General features: G+C 40.7%; 2 protein-coding genes across 2 annotated transcripts; both read left to right on the top strand.

The window, feature by feature from the left end:
• Window positions 1–6,962: 6,962 nt before the first annotated feature.
• On the top strand, window positions 6,963–8,770 carry Myf6 (myogenic factor 6). The gene is made up of 3 exons (XM_021663731.2): window positions 6,963–7,500; window positions 7,811–7,901; window positions 8,157–8,770. The coding sequence occupies exons 1-3, from the start codon at window positions 6,982–6,984 to the stop codon at window positions 8,270–8,272; spliced, it is 726 nt and encodes a 241-aa protein (XP_021519406.1). The 5' UTR covers window positions 6,963–6,981; the 3' UTR covers window positions 8,273–8,770.
• A 7,089-nt stretch (window positions 8,771–15,859) lies between these two features.
• Myf5 (myogenic factor 5) lies at window positions 15,860–18,033 on the top strand. Its single transcript, XM_021663730.2, has 3 exons — window positions 15,860–16,360; window positions 17,114–17,189; window positions 17,618–18,033. Exons 1-3 carry the CDS (start codon window positions 15,860–15,862, stop codon window positions 17,806–17,808), a joined length of 768 nt encoding a protein of 255 aa, XP_021519405.1. The 3' UTR covers window positions 17,809–18,033.
• Window positions 18,034–20,125: the final 2,092 nt, after the last annotated feature.

Raw genomic sequence — 20,125 nt, 5'->3', positions numbered from 1 at the left:
TTGAGTAGACTTTGAAACAGTGAAATGAACTTTGTGCTTTGAGAACCTTTGTTTAAAACGTTTAAATACAAGTCCTATGGCTCATATTTCTTCATAGTTAAATAACAGATTCATTTTGAGGCATAAGAACGTGCACATAGTATTGCTTTTCATTCTACTATCTTTAAAATCAGCAACTCTCAAACCTTGAACTATTATGTAAGTACTTTACCTTCCATTATAGCTTATACTTAATTATAAGAAAATAAAAACATCAAAGCGTTGCATCAATGTAATAAAATATCATTCTTATATTTTGAGATTATACAGCAAAATTTTTCTAACATCTAAACATCCAGCACTAATCATGAAGTCAAAGATGTTGTCACTCTATGCTGACCATGACATGCTGACCATTTGATGCCTACAGATTGTATGCAATCAAACTGTTTATGACCCTTGGTATTTTTAAATCACTTACCTAAAATCTAATATATATATTTCCCAAACTGAAAAGAAGCATTATGGAAGAGTGTGTTTGTACAGGGGTGACTATTTGTCACACTAGGCTCTGACACCAGCATTAAAGCAACAACCAAATTGGTCAATATGTCATAAGCAGCCAGTTGGGGGTTAGTAACAAAATACTTGGATAACCATTCTATACCAGAGACATCTGCTTATCTTAGCGAGTCAGTAACACCAGGAATCTCTATAATCTGGGTACTATAAATATCATAATTCACTTAATTTTTAAAAAGATATAAGCAACACAGAAACTCTACACACCTCACACATTTTAAATATTAGCTGCATGCAGCACTGAGCAAAAGTATGTAATATTTTCAGAAGACAATACAGTTAAATAAAATAAAGTAGTATAAAATATGCATGTAATAGTAAACAAAATTCTGTTGATATGATTTATTTGGATGATAGATTTATTTTGTCCTTTCTAATTGGAGGTTAAATAATGCAACACTAATTATAATAAACTTACCATGTGCTAGACACTGTATAGTTGTCAATGAAATTCTTTTAATCTCTGAAAAGGTCTGATGAAGTGATGTTATTATTTTAAGATCTTGCTAATTGACACTTAGAGAAATTTCTTGCTTGTTCAAGGTCAAATGAAGGCCTAGAACTTCCCCTTTAACATTAAACTTCATGTTTGCAACCCAATAATTCTTAGAGGAAATTCTTAGAGGAAAAGCTTTCTGTTTGGACTGTGGACACTATACATTACTCTGGCAAATGAATAGACATGAAAACATTCGTAGCGTTTTTTTGAACATAAAGCAACCAGCTTGTTCTGAAGGCTTCAAGACTGTCCCAGTTACAGAACTTTCCATCAGCAATTCTATACACCTGCTCAGTCCTAAGCAAATCTATGCTGATCGGTCCCTCACACAAAAGGAATACTTAACCTGGAAAAATTCTGATGGTTCAGAAATTTTAATCTTAAATTCAGAAATACAGATGAAAGAGAACGAGTGCTTCTCAGACAAAAGTTACTATGTTTTTCCTGAAAATCATGTCTCCAAAGGAAGAGATAAGGAGCAGTCTGAACATTGGTGCATAAATAACACTTGCCTTTAGGAGCCTGTGTTCCTGCTCACAGAATGATGATCATAGCAAATAGTGAAGAATTTCATGAAAGATCTGGAGAACAGCTTCAAGGTTCTCATCCTTTCAGGCTTCATAAAACACTTTACAACCAAAGCGCCCCCTATCTGGGTCCTACCCCCATTTCTTTGCATAATTTTGGGAGTGTAGAACACTGGATTTCCTATCTTTGTTTTTCTCTGTATGGTTTGGACCCTTCCCCATGTCCCCAGAAGTGACTCAAATGTTCTCTTAGTCTAAGTGCAAAGCTATTTTTACCATGCTGTTTGGGAATCTCTTAGCACACATTGCTGGCAGCTTAAGTCAGTTACAGGTGCCCAGGGGTCATGTTTCTTGAAGTCCACAAGACTGAGACATGGCCTCTTCTTAGTTTTGCCTTACACTCACAGGCCTCTCCCTCCCTTTTTTCACCTCTAGGGCCACTCATCCAAGTTTCTGCAGACTACTCTTATATTCTGTTTGTTTTTCCACTCGCTTCTACCTGTTTCCTTTTGTTTCTTTTCATCACTGGTCCTGAGCTCTGCCTTCTCAATTCATGGTTTCTTTGAATCCAGTTATTTAATAATCTAGTGGTAGCCCACAGAAACTTCTCAGCCACTTCTCTGTATCTATCTCTTCTTTGGACATCCTTTCACCTTCACCGCCATCCGAAAACACAGTTTTCCAATAGCCTCGATTTCTCTTCCCAGAAATATCAACTTAACATGTCAAACTTCTGTCCTTAAATCATCCTTCCTCGGCTTCTACCTCAGGGATTCTGTATTGTTGCATACCCTGAAAGGATCATATTCTCCTTCAAAGTTCCTGAGCTACTTACTCATTTCTGTGAGTTTTAGTCACCGTCATCATCCTCGGTAAATCAAAATTTTAACAAGGGCATATCCACATGAAATAATTTCAGCAGAGTTGCTGCTTGTAATATTTTCACTTTGTTATCTTTAAAACAAATAAACCCCCAAATTTATCTTAATCATTTTCTGTACTAGGTTTTACAATCTATTTGGTGTGATTAGCATGGTTAGTTCAGTTAAAGCTTGATGAATCGAGAACAAAAATGATAATTACTGACTAAGCACTATGCATGATGTATGCAATGTGTGTGTAATATGTTACTTAATGTCAAATGCAACATTAAACTTATGAGATATATACCAGTCAAAGCACTTGACCTCTTAAAAGAATTAAACAACAACACAAACTAAAGCTAGGAAGCCATAAAAATGTCTTACTCCGAAGGTTTTGTTCCCTTTCTACCACAATACCCTACTTTCTTAAAGGCACATACTTAAAACCTACTGCTTACTAAGATATCCACAGACTTTTTCTCCCTTCTCTTTTCCTTGTACCAGAATTAGACACATTCAAGCTTTTGAGGAAAGATGACAAAAGGAAATACATTTGAAAATAATAATGAATTATGAATGACAGGATAAACTATTGAAAAATGCTCTACTATTTACGTAGCATAAGATTTAAAGACGGATGAACTCAGGGTTCTTTGAGACCATTGCTAATAACAATATTATTCTTATTGTTTTGTATGTGCTCCAATTTTTTACTCAATCCTTTTAGATTACCTCAGTGGGAAACTATGTACTGACCCCAAACTACCTAGTGTACTCTTGGAACTCAAATTGTTTACAGAATATGAGAGGCTTGTAATTGTGATTATCTTATTTCTCCATAGAACAGGAGGGAGATACAGATGCAATTAGTTAAGTTGGTTGGTGTAAATTCTAATCATTTTAAATAGCTAAAATAAAAAAAAAAATTGCTAAAATAGATCCCACTGAGGTAATCTAAAAGGACAGTTTTGGCTCATGCTAGAATTTTCATATTTTTAGGTCTCCTGTTCTGTCTAAACTTCCAAAACAACAGCAAATAAATAAATAAATGAATAAAAGAATAAATAAATGAAAAAAGTAAATACAAAAGAGGTGGGAGTAGAAATTGGTTCACTCCAAGAGGAATGTTAATACTATTTTACTACAAAATTTCTGCAACATGGTGGTACTAGGGATTTACAATTTAGTAGGGAAAAAATTCAGTAGGAAAAAGTTGACTTGACAGGGAGAAAAGCCACCCTTAGCAGCCAACCACCAATTTTCTCTATTTATAGTTTAGAATCTCCTTTCCCTATATTTCTAAACAGATTGTAAAATAAAGAATAATGTGATAGTTTTCATGCTCTTTCTCAGGTTTCTGATGTAAAAATATCAACTTTCCCCCATCTTAAAGTTAGCAGATTCTAGGAGTGGCTTTACCTTCGTGAGTACATCTGCAGACCAAGTAGAGACTTGTTTTTGTCCTCTTTCTCTACTAATTTCAGTGATGAATGTGTTTTATATATCATGCCACGTCTTTACTTTGAATTTATACACAAGTGTGAGGTGATGCGTTTTGATACCTGTTACATAACATTCAAATCAACTTTAACATATCTTGTGAAACATTCCACGTTTCTTCATGCTGAAAACCTTTAACATGCCTTCTTCTAATGTGTGAAGGTGTATGCATGTGTATGTAGGCCAAAGTCAGCTTCTGATATCCTACTTTATCATTCCCCACCTTGGTGCGTTTGTTTGTGAGATAAAGCCTCTTTCTCTGAACCTGGAGACCACTGAACATGATTTTCTGTCTCTACTGCCTGCCTGGCCAGCAAGCCCTAAGGGACCTCTGATTGCCACCTCCTCTTGTGCTAGGTTTACTCACAGGATTGCACCACCCTGCCCCTGCCGAGAAATTTACATAGGTGTGGGGGATCTGAACTCGGGTCTTCATTTTGCATAGTGGGCAGTTTACCCACCAAGCCATCTTCCCAGACCCTTCTAACTGTTTGGTACATGCACCTTATTGTTTTATGTGGCCTCTGTGCATGCAGTTAAATACCAGGACTTCTTGCTCTTGTTTGCCCTCAGTACCTACTGCCAACCTTTCCCCTTCCCCTATTCAAACATGCTACCTTATAAAAATGATTTCCCAATTTCAAAAGTTCCATTTTTTTAACATACTGAGAATACTCCCATCTTTTCTGCCATTATACATACCTTAAGGACATCCTATCAGAAACTGAGGTGTTATGTTTGGGCAAATACATTTTAGGTTTTTCCCACCCCAATTCCAGGACATTTCTTACCTTCTTTCTTCTCCTGCTTCTGTCCCTTTGACAAAGTAATAAATTACTCTAGATTTAAATTCCGTTAAGAATAGATAGAATTATTAGAATTATGAGAAGAGGGCTCAGGGCACTGTTTTAAATATTTGCATAATAACGTTGTTTATTCCACTGTTCAAAAGTTAACTTTTCAATTCCTCTTCTGTGTATAAGAGATATCATAACATGTAGCTGAAAACAAAAACTCGTGATCCATACAAAAAGCTAGATTGGACCCTGAGTTGGAGAAGCATTCAGCCTGTGGTCTTAATCTTAGTGACCAGACAGCTGATAGAAATGGCAGGAAATGACACAGAAGTGTTACATTCTCCTTCCTTTTCTTAGTGCTTTGTACCACCCCAATGTCTAATGATGGTTTTCTGGCTTGATAAGGAATTGCATGACTATACAATGACAAATAGACAAAACCAGCCAAAATAGTTCAAACTTAAGATTCAGTGTTCAGGTCTCAATGTAGATTGTGAAGAACTACCTTCCAGAATAAACAAAACAGCTTGAGTTAATTTTTTAACTAATCACCAAATGATATGATAGTGATTTTTTTGCATTGCTTTTATTGTTTTAATATTTAGTTTAGTTTTTGAAAGAGGATGCCACAAGGGATACAACTTATCATCCTAAGTGCTTGAAGAAGAATAAGATCTCGTACTCTCTATCTACTTTTGTGGGCACTGACTATAACATGTGAACTTAGTCCTAAAAACTACTCATTGGTAGTGGAAGTATTCCTTCCAGAATTCTCAGGAAGGATAGAAAAACAAAGAAAGAGGAACAAGTGGTTAGGGAAGAAAAGAATAGACAACCAAAGAGAGGAAAAAACACTAACTGTAGTTTATTCGCCTTGTAAAGCTTAGTCCCAACACAATTTTATGCTATCCCTGATAACTTCACTTCACAGTCATATGAATAATAACATTTCATTGACCCCCTTCCTCAAGCTAGATAAAGCAACCACTACCATCTTAAACAGCACTATCCCTAGGCACAGTAATAAAACTCAGTCCAGCTAGGACTGCAAGAGACTTTGAAATCTGGGAGCCCTCTATGCTTCATGAACTTTTCAGTGGAAACGGCATGGGTACGTGTTGGGCTATGGACATAGTGCAAAAAAAGACATTTGTTTCATTGCATGTGTCTTGGCTTCTTCTTTTCTCATTTGAATCCTAGCAACCAACTATGGTAGAGTCAATGGATAGTGAGATACTAAAAAAATGGTGCAGAACAAAAGCACTTGGGATGAGGCCAAATATACACTTGAAATATCAAGCAACTGTTGCGTGTCTTGCTTTTAAACACAACTATTTTAAGGGGGTTGCTACAATTATTTCATCCTTCTTGTATCTCACTCCTAACTTTATATGCTATTGCTCCAACTGGAGAAGGAAGCAGAATTTAAATTCTAGTTGCCACTCTCTAAAATAACAGGTAGCCAGGAAGGTCATTAGGAGAGAATCCCAAGTCATTTCATGCAGTAGCATGGGATGTGAGCACCCTTCACCCACTCCCCAACTCCCACATCATCATACAAATGTAGTAAAAGAGAGGAAAGAGATTATTTACCTGCTTGTATTGAGGCTGAGGCCTGAAAGTCATGTAGTCATGTGTAACCTTTGAAGGACTGGTAATGGTTTTAATCACAGGGATAGCATTTTTTTTTTTTTTTTTTTTTTTTTTGACAGGCAGAACAGAGAAAAGAGCTGAACCACACTGGAAATATTAATGAGGCTATTTTGGAGCAATGGCTATTGCCTATGAAATCTCTCATCATGAGTCTATACTTAGAATTCAGATGAACCCTGGAGGGAGGGGCACAGGGCAGTGCTAGCTCCCGGCTGTTTTGAAGTTGCCTGGTTAGCAGGTCAGTATCTAAACTCTCCAAAATGGAAGCACCGATTCCTCTTGGTGATGGGACTCTGTGTGTATTTTGTTTTAACCTGTTTGTCATACGGGCTGTCACATCACTCTGAGGGATGACATTTCTCCGTTTTCTTTCAAACTAGATGTTCTAGTGAGCGCTGGCTGTAATCACTTTGGGAGACTGATGCTCCATGACAGCTAAAAGTTGGATTGAGTTTCAGTAGCTACTATATATAAAGCTGGGTCGACTTATGTCACCGCACTAATTAAATGCCATCTGGGTGGCTCCTGGGTTTTTGAGTCCATCACCCAGCTCAGAGCAGTCAGAGGCCAAGGAGGAGAACATGATGATGGACCTTTTCGAAACTGGCTCCTACTTCTTCTACTTAGATGGAGAAAATGTCACTCTGCAGCCATTAGAAGTGGCAGAGGGCTCTCCTTTGTATCCAGGGAGTGATGGCACCCTGTCCCCTTGCCAGGACCAAATGCCCCAGGAAGCCGGGAGCGACAGCAGTGGAGAGGAACATGTTCTGGCTCCCCCCGGCCTACAGCCTCCCCACTGCCCAGGCCAGTGTCTGATTTGGGCTTGCAAGACTTGCAAGAGAAAATCTGCCCCCACAGATCGACGGAAAGCAGCGACCCTGCGCGAAAGGAGGAGGCTAAAGAAAATCAATGAGGCCTTTGAAGCACTGAAGCGTCGGACTGTGGCCAACCCCAACCAGAGGCTGCCCAAAGTGGAGATTCTGCGGAGCGCCATCAGCTACATCGAGCGTCTCCAGGACCTGTTGCACCGGCTGGATCAACAAGAGAAAATGCAGGAGCTCGGGGTGGAACCCTACAGCTACAGACCCAAGCAAGAAATTGTAAGCCCAGATGCCACCAGGGCAGGGAAGTGTAAAGGCTAATTAAATGCCTTCCTGAGGCCCTAACCTCCACCTGCTTGGCGCTCCCCAACCCCCTTCTTGCCTGGCCCTAGCCCTCTCTAATAAACCCCCAGTGACCCGAGAAGACGGAGCCCTTGCCCTAAGCAGGAAATGCTGTCTGGCCCAAGGAAGCAGAGGAGACACCCGGTCCCCGGGCCCCCAAGCCTCCTCCTTCCACCACCCCTCACGCCTTAGCCCCCACCCCGGAATTTGTTTCTTTCCTAATCCGTTGCTTTGGTTTTCCTTCCAGCTTGAGGGTACAGATTTCCTGCGCACCTGCAGCCCCCAGTGGCCAAGTGTTTCAGATCATTCCAGGGGGCTCGTGATAACTGCTAAGGAAGGTAACATAAAGGAAAGGGCACCGGGCTGCTTTGGAAGCATTTGGCTCAGCACAGCACAGAGGTGCTCTGGCCGAGCAGTGAGCACTCCATGCTAGCTCAGAGATGCAGGGTCAAAACCTGGCGCTTTGTTTTTTGTTTTTTTTTTTGTTTTGTTTTTTTTTTTCCTTTCTGTCGGGGATGCAGTCCTCCCGCGTGGCCTCGGTGGCCTTTTGCGGGGCACTACAGGCGCTGTGTGTGTTTGTTTCCTGTGTTCAGGGGGAGCCAGCGTGGATGCGTCAGCGTCCAGCAGCCTTCAGTGCCTTTCCTCCATCGTGGACAGTATTTCCTCCGAGGAACGCAAAGTCCCCAGCGTGGAGGAGGTGGAGAAGTAACTCAGCCAGCATTCACTCAGCAGGAAGACCCCTTTTCCCCTAACCATTTAGGTTAGGGCTCACAGACCCCAGAGTGTATGAAAGGCAAGAGACACATTCAAAAGGAACGCTCTGGCCACCTCAAGTGAAAGAAAGTCCTTCACTTTGGGGATTTCACTATGATTGCTATTATTATTATATTGAAACCGCTAGTGGCTTAGCTCTAGAATCCTAATTTTGTTTTTAGTCAGGTTGGTTTTTGTAACGTATTAACTTTTATTACGATCATGTGACCCTTTCGTGTCAATTGCAAACGAAGTTCATTCCTGTCTAAATCAAAGTGGGAACGTTTAATCCTAATGGTATTTAATGTACTTTTGTAAAAGTAGTCTTAGTATTTTCGTTTTTATGCAAACCTAAAGAACATATTTTGAATGTGGAATCAAGCATTGTATATAAAATGTGTGAAGATCCTGATATTGTAATATTAAAATATTAATAAGTTTCTACATGTACAAAGGTGGCCTTAATTTGATTTAACTGGAAAAAAAAACATGAGGGCATGAGCACAAAACTAAAGAATAGCCATGTTTTAACTTAGACCACATATGCTAACTTATTGGAGGCTTTTCTTTCAGCCTAATTTAAAAGGAAGAAAATGAGTATTAGGCCATAGTCGCAATCCATAGTCTCCAATTAAGCTGGACATTCTGTTTTTCCATGTAGATCTCTCATTTGATATTAGTAGGGGGAAATATCCAGAAAGCATCTCTACTCTCCTTTCCATGGCTTTTTCTTTTTCCTTTTCTTACTATTCTCTTGTTGGTGATTTGAGTGGGATTTACTTACTTTGAATTTTAATTTTAAATATACTAAAATCTTTCAAACTTTCCAAAAAGAATTCTTTGTTCATTTTCCTAAACTATATCCAATCGATTTGTTTATTTTCTCCCACTCCTTGGTGTTCCAGGCTGTTTCCAAGTGTAGCTCTGAAGTACCCCAGAAGCTGCAACTGGACTGATACCCAGTTTTCTTGAACTAGACTTGCCCCCAGCGGGCTGGAATATCTTCAAGTGCTCTTTGGTTTGAGTTTATTTTCCAAACAGAAAGATAAAAGGAGGCAGCAAACTGTCACTTGAAGAGGGGTAGGTGTCTTTGAAGGGGGGGAGATGCTTCAAGAGATGGAAGGGTTAAATGGTTGAGAGCAAAAGACAACAACAACACACATGAAACCTCTTAGCTGGACCAAACAGCAAAGCCCCAGAGAGATCAGGGAGCCCCAGGAGCTCTACTCCATGAAGATTTTACAACGTGTGCCGCGTCTGTTTATCCTGTAACCTCAGGGAAAAAATGACCACCAAGAAACACAGCAGGGAGGAAAACCGAGGAGAGCCTGCCCTTTCTGCTAAACTGTGCCTTGTGTCTAGCGTTCTGTAAATGGTGCCTTGGCCGCCACCCACACCTCTGTAGCTCAGATGTAAAACTCAAACAGAATCCAGCATTTCCCAGCTCAGCTCCGTGTCTAACCTTCCGCTGAATAATACAGGCGTTCCAGAGAGCAGCACAGGCAGCGCACCGTGCAGACAAGGCAGCTCTCTTTCGTAACCTTTTAAAATCCTTCCTGGCATATTGAGAATCCCTTATCCAAAATGCTTGGTATTGGAAACATTTCCATATTTCCGAGTTGGTGATACTTGCAGAAATGTTGAGGTTCAATGTCTCTAACCCAGAAATCCAACCAAAACCTGAAATATATTGAGCATGAACTGTCAGTAGAGGGGTGGGTGGGTAGGGGGAAGTATTTGTATTTGGGAGCATTTTAGATTTGGGGTGCCCTGGTTGTCTCTGCTCTATCTGTAACTAATTTATTTTCCGATCATGTGAAAAAGTCTGGATTCTTCTAAAATACTTCAAAACTCAGAAAGCTCGGTTGAAGGAACCCACATTGGCATATAATTCCTTTTAAAATGTTTGAGAGATGCAGGTGGCTGTGTTGTATGAGAAACTACTGAGTCTCTGAGAGGCCTCTTTACCTAAACTAAATCCAGACTGCTACTGTATAACCCAAGCCAACTCTGCTCCTGTTTAGTCCTGATTCCCTTGTTTATAAAATAATGGGAGGGAGGGTACTCCATGTCTCATGGGCTTGTGAAAAGTCGGAAAGCTAACACATGCTAAGTGTTGCATCAAAAAAAAGCAAACTGACACTAATATCCATTCTTTATTCTTTATATTAGTAAATCTCAATTGGCTATCACCCAAATCTGTATGTCACCCAAATCTGTAGTTTCTTGTCTTCACTGACTCCAGCTAGGGAGAGTAATCATACTGAGGAAAAGGATAAGCCATCCTTAGTTTTGTATTAATGTAATCCAACTACAACCATCAAAAACTGCACTTACTGCTTCTACTTTAGAGAATTCTTTGAGTGCAAATATTTCTCCATCTGGTGAGTATAAAGTCAGGACTCAAAACTAAGGCAAATTATCAATGGCCAAAAGACTATGCCCTCAGCTACTTTGCACCCAGAAAGAGAAGCCTTGGCAAAGATAAGAACATCTTACGGTCTGTAGAATCATTTGGCTGTCTCTGACAACTGTTTCCACAAACCTCCTTCTCAAAGAGCAGCTAGACAGTAAACTTTAAATTACAGCATAACTTTCAGATCTAAATACCAATGTAGTCACTAGTCAAATTACCCAACCAGAATATGTATAACTCTAACTGGGTGCTCTCTGTCTTTATTAACAGTACATATTATATATGTTTGAATATTTTTGACATCTAAAGGATTTGCTCTAAAATGTTTTTCTATGCCAGTATTTTCAAACACTGAATTCGTTGTGCAATTAGCATATCACAACTGGATCTGCTGAACATATTTGCCTTAGAATTACACATATTTATAATAAGATTTGTATTGTGAAGTACTCTGCAGCAGAATGCTTTTATCAATTCATAGTCTTTCCTCGTTGATGGATTTTATTCAGTCTTTGCAAACCAAATCCTCTCTATCTTTCTTAGCTAGGTAACTTGAGAAATTGTTTAGAGTGAAGTTGCCCATGAAGACTCTTCATTAAATAGAGAAAATATTTTCCAAAGAGTTCATGTGACCCTCAGTGCTATAGATGACATGTTAGGCTTTCCAATGAAATCCTTGGTGTGTTTGCGATTAAACTGTTTTTGTTTGATATTAATGATGATAATCTTTAACCGAGGCCAAAGCCAAAATAAACAAGACTATGGAAGCAGAAAATTAAGACGTAATAACTTGGTAAAGATAAGGGCTTTGGGATTGAACCTAAATCTCTTCCCAGAGATTCATATAATGTTAAATATTAAATAATGAGTGGTTTTCTGTTATGCTATTACTGAAAAAATTCATAGATATCAAATATCAATAAGCTCTCTCAAGCCAACTTTTATAATTGTACCAGGATCATGGACTTCTAAGCCTGGACATTGGGGATATTTGCTCATGTCAAATGATCTCAGTTTTCTGTAAAACTCTTTCATGAGGTTCGTTTTTTTCTTTTTCTTTTTTTTTTTTTCTTGGTGGGGAGGACAGAAATTCAGGGGCTCTCAACAACTATTAAGAGGAGCAGGAAAAATGTAGATGCTGAAAGTCACTTATAAAGACATTCCTCTACCATTTATGCTCACCCTTTGGAAACATTTATCTCATTTCTTCATTTGGAGACCCTTTCTTTCACATTACCACATAAAGACTTAAAAAAACATGTGACTTTAAATATTATGTATCTTATTGTGGGATCATTAGTAACAACAATGACATGGTAGTTACTTCCACAGAATCCTCCATTCAGTTCCACAAACTAATTAAATCTTTCAAAAATGATTCTCAGTCCTAGAGGATTCTATCTACAGAAAGAAAGTGTTTTGCAAGCCTGATTCCTGTGGGATGAAATGTTCTTGCCATGTGCAGCAACAAAGGTAGTGATGAAGAGACGGGCTACTTTCTCTCCTCTCAAAGCTGCTAAATGTCCTACATAGTCCTTTGATCTCTCCTGGGAGTCTTCAAATTCAAGCAGAGGCCACCGTCTTCCTCAGCTGTCTGGTCCACAAATTCTTCTCACAGCCCTGGCAGGTACTAATGTGTTTACATAGGTGTGCCCGGCTCCCAGAGCTGATAACAATTTAAAATTGTTTAACACATTGGGAAGTCATCTACAACCAGCAGAACCAGAGTTCTGCAGGTAGGAACAGAAGTAAGAGAAAGGCCTCCTTCCTTTTGTGCGCACGCCTGCGCATGGCTGTGCGCGTGCCTGTGTGCATGTGGACATCTGCCGTTGTGTCTGTGTATTTTTTGTATGAACCAAATATGTTTCCTATACTTCCATTTTTCATTTCCCCGATTTTGTTTTGTTCTGTCTTTTGCTATAAGGTTCACTCAAATTCCACACTTCTTTTCCTGGTGTGTTCTGGGAAGAACACAGAACAAAGAGCCAGACATCTCTGAGTGGCAGGGGATACATTGGCGTCTCTCAGGAGTGGGTTTTCTTCATGTTTTGCAGACTACCTCGAGTTTTTGATCCCCCCTTTTTTTGTGGCTGTGGCAATGTCTTAAAAGTTTCGTCTCATTTTTTATTCTTGTGTTCTGAGATCCTATTTTCAGCACTTGAGTCCCATGGGCCCTCAACCTGGACCCTCTCTTCCTTAGCAGCGCTCATTAAGCTGCCCCGGCGCTTATGTTTTCCCTGCTTCTTTAGTTCCACTCTGCCTGCTGCTGCACTCTGGCAAATTTGTTTCTGCGATCACCTTACCAAAGACAGCCCTAACCTCTGAGAACTCCTGTTACTCACAAAGGCCCCTGAGTGACAACGGCTTCCCAGCCCAGGAGTCAAGAAAGACTCCAGTTTCTACTTGGTGAGCTGAGGAAAACGTGGAACGCAAGGCTGAGCGCGAATGACTGATGATGCAAACTCAGGGACCTCCAGGGGCTCAGTGCCGTCTCTAAAGATAAAGAGACTACTTTAAATCCTGTGGACAGGGAAAAATTACTTAACCCTAGAGTTAAAGTTTACCTTAAAATAAATTAATAAATAAACACATGATAGATAGATGGATATAGATGGAGATAGGGAGAGAGAGAGAGAGAGAGAGAGAGAGAGAGAGAGAGAATGACAGAATCCTTTGGAGTACTGAGTTAATCTGTGGAAATGGTGAAGAATAGTAAATCAACCATGCCTGGTAGATTCAAGACAGTAGCTGTTAGGTACTTGCACAGAATACCAAGAGGACTGCCTGAGAAGCAGCCAGGAGGCAAGCAAGAGAGAACCCCTGTCTTCTGCTTCAAGCTTGCATCTACACCACTACTGTGTTTTAGTTAGCCCAAATATGAGACAGAGGGAAGGGAGGAAAAAGGGAGGGAAAAAAGGATGGAAGGAAGAAGAGAGATGGGGGAGAAGAAAAAGGAAGGAGAGGAAGAGGAAAAAGCAGGAAGAGGAAGAAGATAGTTCTGTGTTGTGTTGTGGCTGACCCAAGCCCCTCAGTGGCTCTTGCTGTGATTTGGAGGTGAGAATGTCTACCTCTCTAAATTAGCGTCACAGAGGCTCCCCGGGTTCAATCAGATGCATCCACATACATAAGGCAGGAACCTTTCCTTCCGGGTTATAGCTTTTTTATGTGGCGTTGTCCTGATACTGTATTCATTTCAAAGGTGTACATTTCTAATTAGGTCCCAATAAAGCACAGATTGATTTTCTACTTGCCAGATGATTAAGTAGCCCTGTGGTGTGAGGCGGGACCTGCTTTTCAGAAGAAGCCTTCCAGATGACAGGAGTGGGTAGAGGGAACAGAGACAGACACAGCTTCAAGTGCAGTGACTGGCAGACACTGTTACCCTTGTAGGTGCCTTGCTTGGAGTGCTTTCCTACACAGACAGGCACAATTTATCTGGCCCCTCTAGACGCCCAATCAGCCAGTTGTGGTTGCTTTAGAAAAATTACTTTGAGTCATTATCACCACCACTATCATCACCATCATCACCATCATCATCATCAGAACAGAAAAGAAAGTACACCACCACCACCCCCACACACACATACACACACAGAGTCACTTTTGATCCACAGCACTTACTTAATTGGATGACACTCTGAACTGTGAACAGTCCGTTTTCACAGTGGGGCCACAACCCTAGGTCCAAAGCCCCAGAATACTTGTGTCGAACATAAGCAACGGCATTTCTTGACTATGAGCAGCATCTTCCCTTTCACGTGATCTGAAAGTGGGTTAACAGTGGAGGAGAAATCGTAAAAGCTGAGGAATGGGCTATTTTTTTTTATTTTTTTATATGAATGGTAGTTTCCCCCATTTTGTCTTCAGTTCACCAAAGTTTCAAAGGCCTGTCTGCAAATTGCATTTCTGAAAGGCTTTTGTCAGCGAAGTGTGTGAAGCCACTCTGTTAGAGGAGCTGGAAATTTTACACTAGCCCAGGATCGCTGTGCTGCCAGCTGGGACCCATCTGTAACGGTGTTAGCTGGCCTGAAAGCAGAAAATTAGCGACCCCCAAAGCCTGGCTGGCTGTTTAGTCTGTAGAAATGATAGGGCGGAGCAGCAAACTCTGGAGAGAAGAAACTCCAGGCTAGAAGGGGAGTTTACTGTGAGAAACTAGACTGTGGCCGGTGACTGTCCAACGGTGACCATCCATTGGCGTGGAAATCTCCCTGTGCAGGTACTAGCCTAGGCCTGACAGAAATAGGCAACAGACAAGGGTGTGAGGAAGGAAGGAAGAAAGCTAGAAGGGGAGAGATGCCAGAGGGTCACCTGGTCCACCTGAGGCCATATCCTCAGAGCAGCAGACAAAAAGTGTGCCCTCTGTCCGGAGCCAGACCATTTCAACTCCAGCTATGGTCACACCCACGGAACGACCAGCTCAACAGGACTTTACCCCTTCTGTCTTTACCACACAGATTCTGAAACAGCAGCACACTCTAGGTTCACTCCATAAATGAAAATGTCACTTCAGCATTTTAGCAACTATTAGCAAGGTACACACTGACAAAATCTCTTCAGGAAGAGTTCATGAAAATGAGAACCAAGCACCCAAGAGTAAAGAGATGACTCCTGGCCTTCAGGATACAGATGCTAGGTTCCCTTTGGGTGTCAAATGGAAATACGGAGCTTATTGTCTTACCACAGTGCTGCTACTGATTATGTTAAAGTGCAATCAATTTCAAGAATCCACTCCCCACCCTTCTCCTTTAAGTGATCCCTTGGTTTAATTTATCCAGAAGGCCACTGAGCAGGTTGGGCTGCAGTAAAATCATTAGTGTCAAAGGGGCCAGTGAACAGCAAATTGTCTCTAGAAGAAAGACAGAGGTTTGTCAGACAGCCCCTGTGGGGGTTGTGGTGGGATATGCTAATAACGCCCAGTTACAGGGACCAGCCTCCCTTCCCATCCCCCATGAATATATAAAGAGCCCCAACCTCAGCCACCCACCCGACCCTGGCCAACAGGCGCCTGTCCTTGTTAATTACAGAGAAACAATCCCAAACCCGGAGCTCCCCTTGGGTTTGCCGGCCTGCAGCAGCCAGGCAAACCCTCTCTGCTGAATTCAGGTATCACACCTGCCTGTCTGAAGAATGGACATGATGGACGGCTGCCAGTTCTCACCTGCTGAGTACTTCTATGAAGGCTCCTGTATCCCCTCCCCTGAAGGTGAGTTTGGGGACCAGTTTGAACCCAGAGTGGCATCCTTCGGAGCACACAAAGCTGAGCTGCAGGGCTCGGAGGATGAAGAGCATGTGCGCGCACCTACTGGCCATCACCAGGCTGGCCACTGCCTCATGTGGGCCTGCAAAGCATGCAAGAGGAAGTCCTCTACGATGGATCGACGCAAGGCCGCCACCATGCGCGAACGTAGACGCCTGAAGAAGGTCAACCAAGCTTTCGAGACGCTCAAGAGGTGCACCACGACCAACCCCAACCAGAGGCTCCCGAAGGTGGAGATCCTCAGGAATGCCATCCGCTACATCGAAAGCCTGCAGGAACTGCTGAGGGAGCAGGTGGAGAACTATTACAGCCTGCCAGGACAGAGCTGCTCGGAGCCCACCAGCCCCACTTCCAGCTGTTCCGACGGCATGGTAAGCCACAGCTCAAGACCCCACTGTCTCTTACCATAGTCTTTGTGCAAAGTCCTAAGACCTCTTCTTAAACAGGTACAGTGGGACCTTTGCAGAAAGATGAAAAAAAAAAAAAAAAAAAAAAAACTGTCTCCTACAGGATTTCAGTTAGATTTCCTAGCTGCTTCCATTTGTATGAACATGGTAGTAAAGTAAAAGGTTGACATGTACCCTAGGTTATGTTCAATGACCAGTTAAGTGTTTTCTCTGTTATTTCCTAAATACACTACAATGGAACCTGCTGTACAGCTGCCACCAAGTGTATATAACTCAGTGAAGAATTAGAAAGAATTCCCAGCATGATCCCAATCCCTGCTCCGAGGCCTGGCTGTGAGGAAATGTTGATACCTTCTTTTCAAGGGCATCTGCTCCACTGTTGCCAGGTTTTGGTATGTTTTTGCCCTGGGAAAGCGTTCTCTCCCAGAATTAGTGCAGCTTCTTTCTACTGCAATCCATTTTGCATGGTTAACCCAGTCACACCGCTGCGGGATTTCATCGTCTTCCCGTGGCTTCTGCTTTCCTCGTCTTGCAGTACAGAGATTGACCTTGGTGCCCTGGCAATTTGGAGGCAGCAGCCCCTTCCTAAATCAGCGCTGTGGAGGGAACTAAGAGCATTCAGCTTACGGAGTTCGGGTCCTCACAGGGTCTCTCCCTAGGTCTGGGCGTCTTTTGCCAGGACTTGCAAATATATGCCTGTGTGTTTTTATGTTACAGCCTGGGTGTAACAGTCCCGTCTGGTCCAGGAAGAACAGCAGCTTTGACAGCGCCTACTGTCCCGAAGTATCAAACGGTAAGTACTGTTAACTTCAGAGACATTTAAGGGCTGTTTGGTCTCATAATTCAGTCTGTCATGGCAGTCTGTCATTCCAAGTAGTATTGGGAAAGGGAATGAAAGTGATGGCTCTCATGGGGGAGGCTTCTGCAGAGTAAACACACATTTTTCTGCTCCAGATTACCGTGAGAGACAGACAGAAGCACACACGCACACACACATACACACACTCACTTTTGCTTGAAGTATCACCAGGTTCTTCTTCCTACACACCTCCACCCTCAGGAATTGCTAGATATTTGCTGCAAATTTCTACATCGGGCTCTCTGGGATCACCTGACCTACGCTGTCAAAGGTGCTGACCTACCGTTTAAAGGGCAGCACAAGCAAGCCCGTCTGTGTGGGGATAATCTTCTCTTAAACCACTCTCCTCCTTGTACTGTTAGCATGTGCCGCAGATAAAAGCTCTCTATCCAGCTTGGATTGTTTGTCCAGCATCGTGGATCGGATCACGTCTGCAGAGCCATCCGAGTTGTCTCTCCAGGACACAGCTTCCCTCTCTCCAGCTGCCAGTACCAGTTCACAGCCTGCAACCCCGGGGCCCTCTAGTTCCAGACTTATCTATCATGTTTTATGAACTATCTCCCGATGATCAGTCCTGACAGGAGGGCATATTACACAGGGAAAATGAAGCCACCCACGTCAGAAGGGAAGACAGGCTGTGCATAATATGTGCTTTTCATGTTGTAAATATTGTCCGGCCACTTTATAAGAAAGTATATTTAACTGAAAGTCACATTTGCAATGATGACTTCTCCTCTGCCTATTCTTCTTGTCTTTACTCTTTGCTTCCTTTTGCTTTAGATACTTGGTTTCAAAAATATTTTTCTGATGGGGGCAATGAATTGATAGTTGCTTGTAGCAAATCTTAATTTATATATTGTAAATATTGCTCATCAAAATAACATTGGTATTTAGATCTATATATTTTTTCTTCTAAAACATTTTAATAGTTTGGACTCCATTACAGGGAATTCAAAATATATTTAACATTTGGTTTTCTTTTTAATCTTTGTTTGTATTATATCAAATAAAAATATAACAATGCTGTCTATTGGTATATATTTTCGTCTTTTCTTACAAGAAATACTTTTCAATGTAAGCAATAAATAGTGCATTATGGATAATTTCAAAATATAAAAATTTTGTAAATTCCACTATAAATAAAATTGTTTACTAGAATAACTACTTTGCTTCTGGGTTTTTAAATATAACATCCTTAGTGGAATTAGCAAATCATGAACATGAAGCCTTTAAGTATGAGTTGAAGGTAATTACACAGGTGGCCTTATAGATAAATATGAATATAACTTATGAATTTCTTTTAGACTTATTGATGTCACCTATAAAGATATATTTTCATTTTAAACATATTTCAAGAATGTCTGGTAAATAAAGCTCTTCCCTTTTGGTTGATATTTCATACACCATCTAGTTGTATATGGGACAGGATAATAAAAATTTACAAGACAATTCAAATGTTTAAGAAAAAAGACTAAACAATATTATGTCATATTACTATCTGCAGTACTTTGCCAATCATGAGGTAGGTTTATTAATTTTTTCTATATGACTGAAAATAACTTGATAAATAAATATACTATTATTAACAATAAAATATTTAAAGGAAGTGTATAAATGTCTCTTATTATTAGAAAGCCAGCATAAGAAACCTTCCACCTATATAGCAAAGTAAAATATATATTATTCTCCCTCATATTCATAGTCTTTTAGAAGCTTCACTAAGTACATTATGAGTGTGTGTATGTACCTGTATGTGAGATGGACAGGTATGTTTCATTACACCCTTAAAGCTCTTCCAGAAGAAACTGGGATGAAAAGTGGATGATTAAGTAGAAAATTAAATTGAGGCAATCATTAAGACATTTTTAAAACATTATCCATAAAGCATAGAAAATAGATGTTAATAGAGATCAAACATAGATAATGTTTTCACCCTTTACATTATGTTTTATTTTATTTTTTGAGACAGGTTTTCCTGGGTTGTCTTTGCTGGTCTCAAACTCACAGGCTAGCTGTGAGTCTGCTGTGATTTCTCTGCCTGTGCATCTTGATTGCTGGGGTTAGAGTGGGCACCACCCAACTCAATCTTTAATTGAGATTGAGTTTATAATCTATTATTATAAATTGCTTAAGGTTTGAGGTTGCATTTCGAATCAGTGCCTGTAGACTCTCCTGCAGGTTGGCAGTACTCCTGTTCTCTAGAAGGCTTTGCCATATCTCTGATTAGTTTTCTTGTGCTTGTCCAGTCATGAGGTTCAAAGAAATATAGGCCATTATGTAAAGGAAGGAGAAGGCCTGAGCCAAGAACAGTTGTGGCCACTGTCACTAGCTTAACGTGATGAATGATGATACCATTATATTGATCGTTGGTTCTACACAGAAAAGTCCTTCCGTTCCCTGATCTAGGATCATAAGTATTCTAGATGAAGAGGCTCCAAGATGCAAAATAAAGATTCTTGTGAGATTTGACATAACTTTGAGTTATTAACTTGTGCTATGCACATTTTCTTCATTTGCTATTTCTACAGAGAAAGTGAAGTAAAATAAGGAAGGAAAAACTTACTCAAATGCTGGTTTTCTTTAAGGTCAAGTTTCAAATGGAACCACATCTGTTCCATTAAATTAGATGCTGAGTATGGGAGAAATAGTCTTTCCAGAGAAAAGCACACCAATTAGTTATTCAATACTTATGGTCAGCCTGGTAAACAAATACGTACTGGTAACATTGTATGGCTTGAGAAGGTTGCATTTATATATTTACCATTATACATATATTTTTTAAAGAAAAAGAGGTTATGAACTTGAAAAAGAGCAAGGAGGGAGTATATGGAAGGGTTTGGAAGAAAGATAAGGAAGGAGAAAGGGATATA

The sequence above is a fragment of the Meriones unguiculatus genome, chromosome 2, assembly GCF_030254825.1.
Source record: "Meriones unguiculatus strain TT.TT164.6M chromosome 2, Bangor_MerUng_6.1, whole genome shotgun sequence".
NCBI classification, from domain to species: Eukaryota; Metazoa; Chordata; class Mammalia; order Rodentia; family Muridae; genus Meriones; species Meriones unguiculatus.
This window is presented reverse-complemented; position numbering and strand designations above follow the sequence as displayed.

Coding starts and splice junctions, on each gene's coding strand:
- Myf6 (XM_021663731.2), top strand. CDS start 6,982: ATGATGATGGACCTTTTCGAAACTGGCTCCTACTTCTTCTACTTAGAT. Junction 7,501..7,810: donor ACAGACCCAAGCAAGAAATT/GTAAGCCCAGAT, acceptor TTTTCCTTCCAG/CTTGAGGGTACAGATTTCCT. Junction 7,902..8,156: donor CGTGATAACTGCTAAGGAAG/GTAACATAAAGG, acceptor TCCTGTGTTCAG/GGGGAGCCAGCGTGGATGCG.
- Myf5 (XM_021663730.2), top strand. CDS start 15,860: ATGGACATGATGGACGGCTGCCAGTTCTCACCTGCTGAGTACTTCTAT. Junction 16,361..17,113: donor CCAGCTGTTCCGACGGCATG/GTAAGCCACAGC, acceptor TTTATGTTACAG/CCTGGGTGTAACAGTCCCGT. Junction 17,190..17,617: donor CTGTCCCGAAGTATCAAACG/GTAAGTACTGTT, acceptor TTGTACTGTTAG/CATGTGCCGCAGATAAAAGC.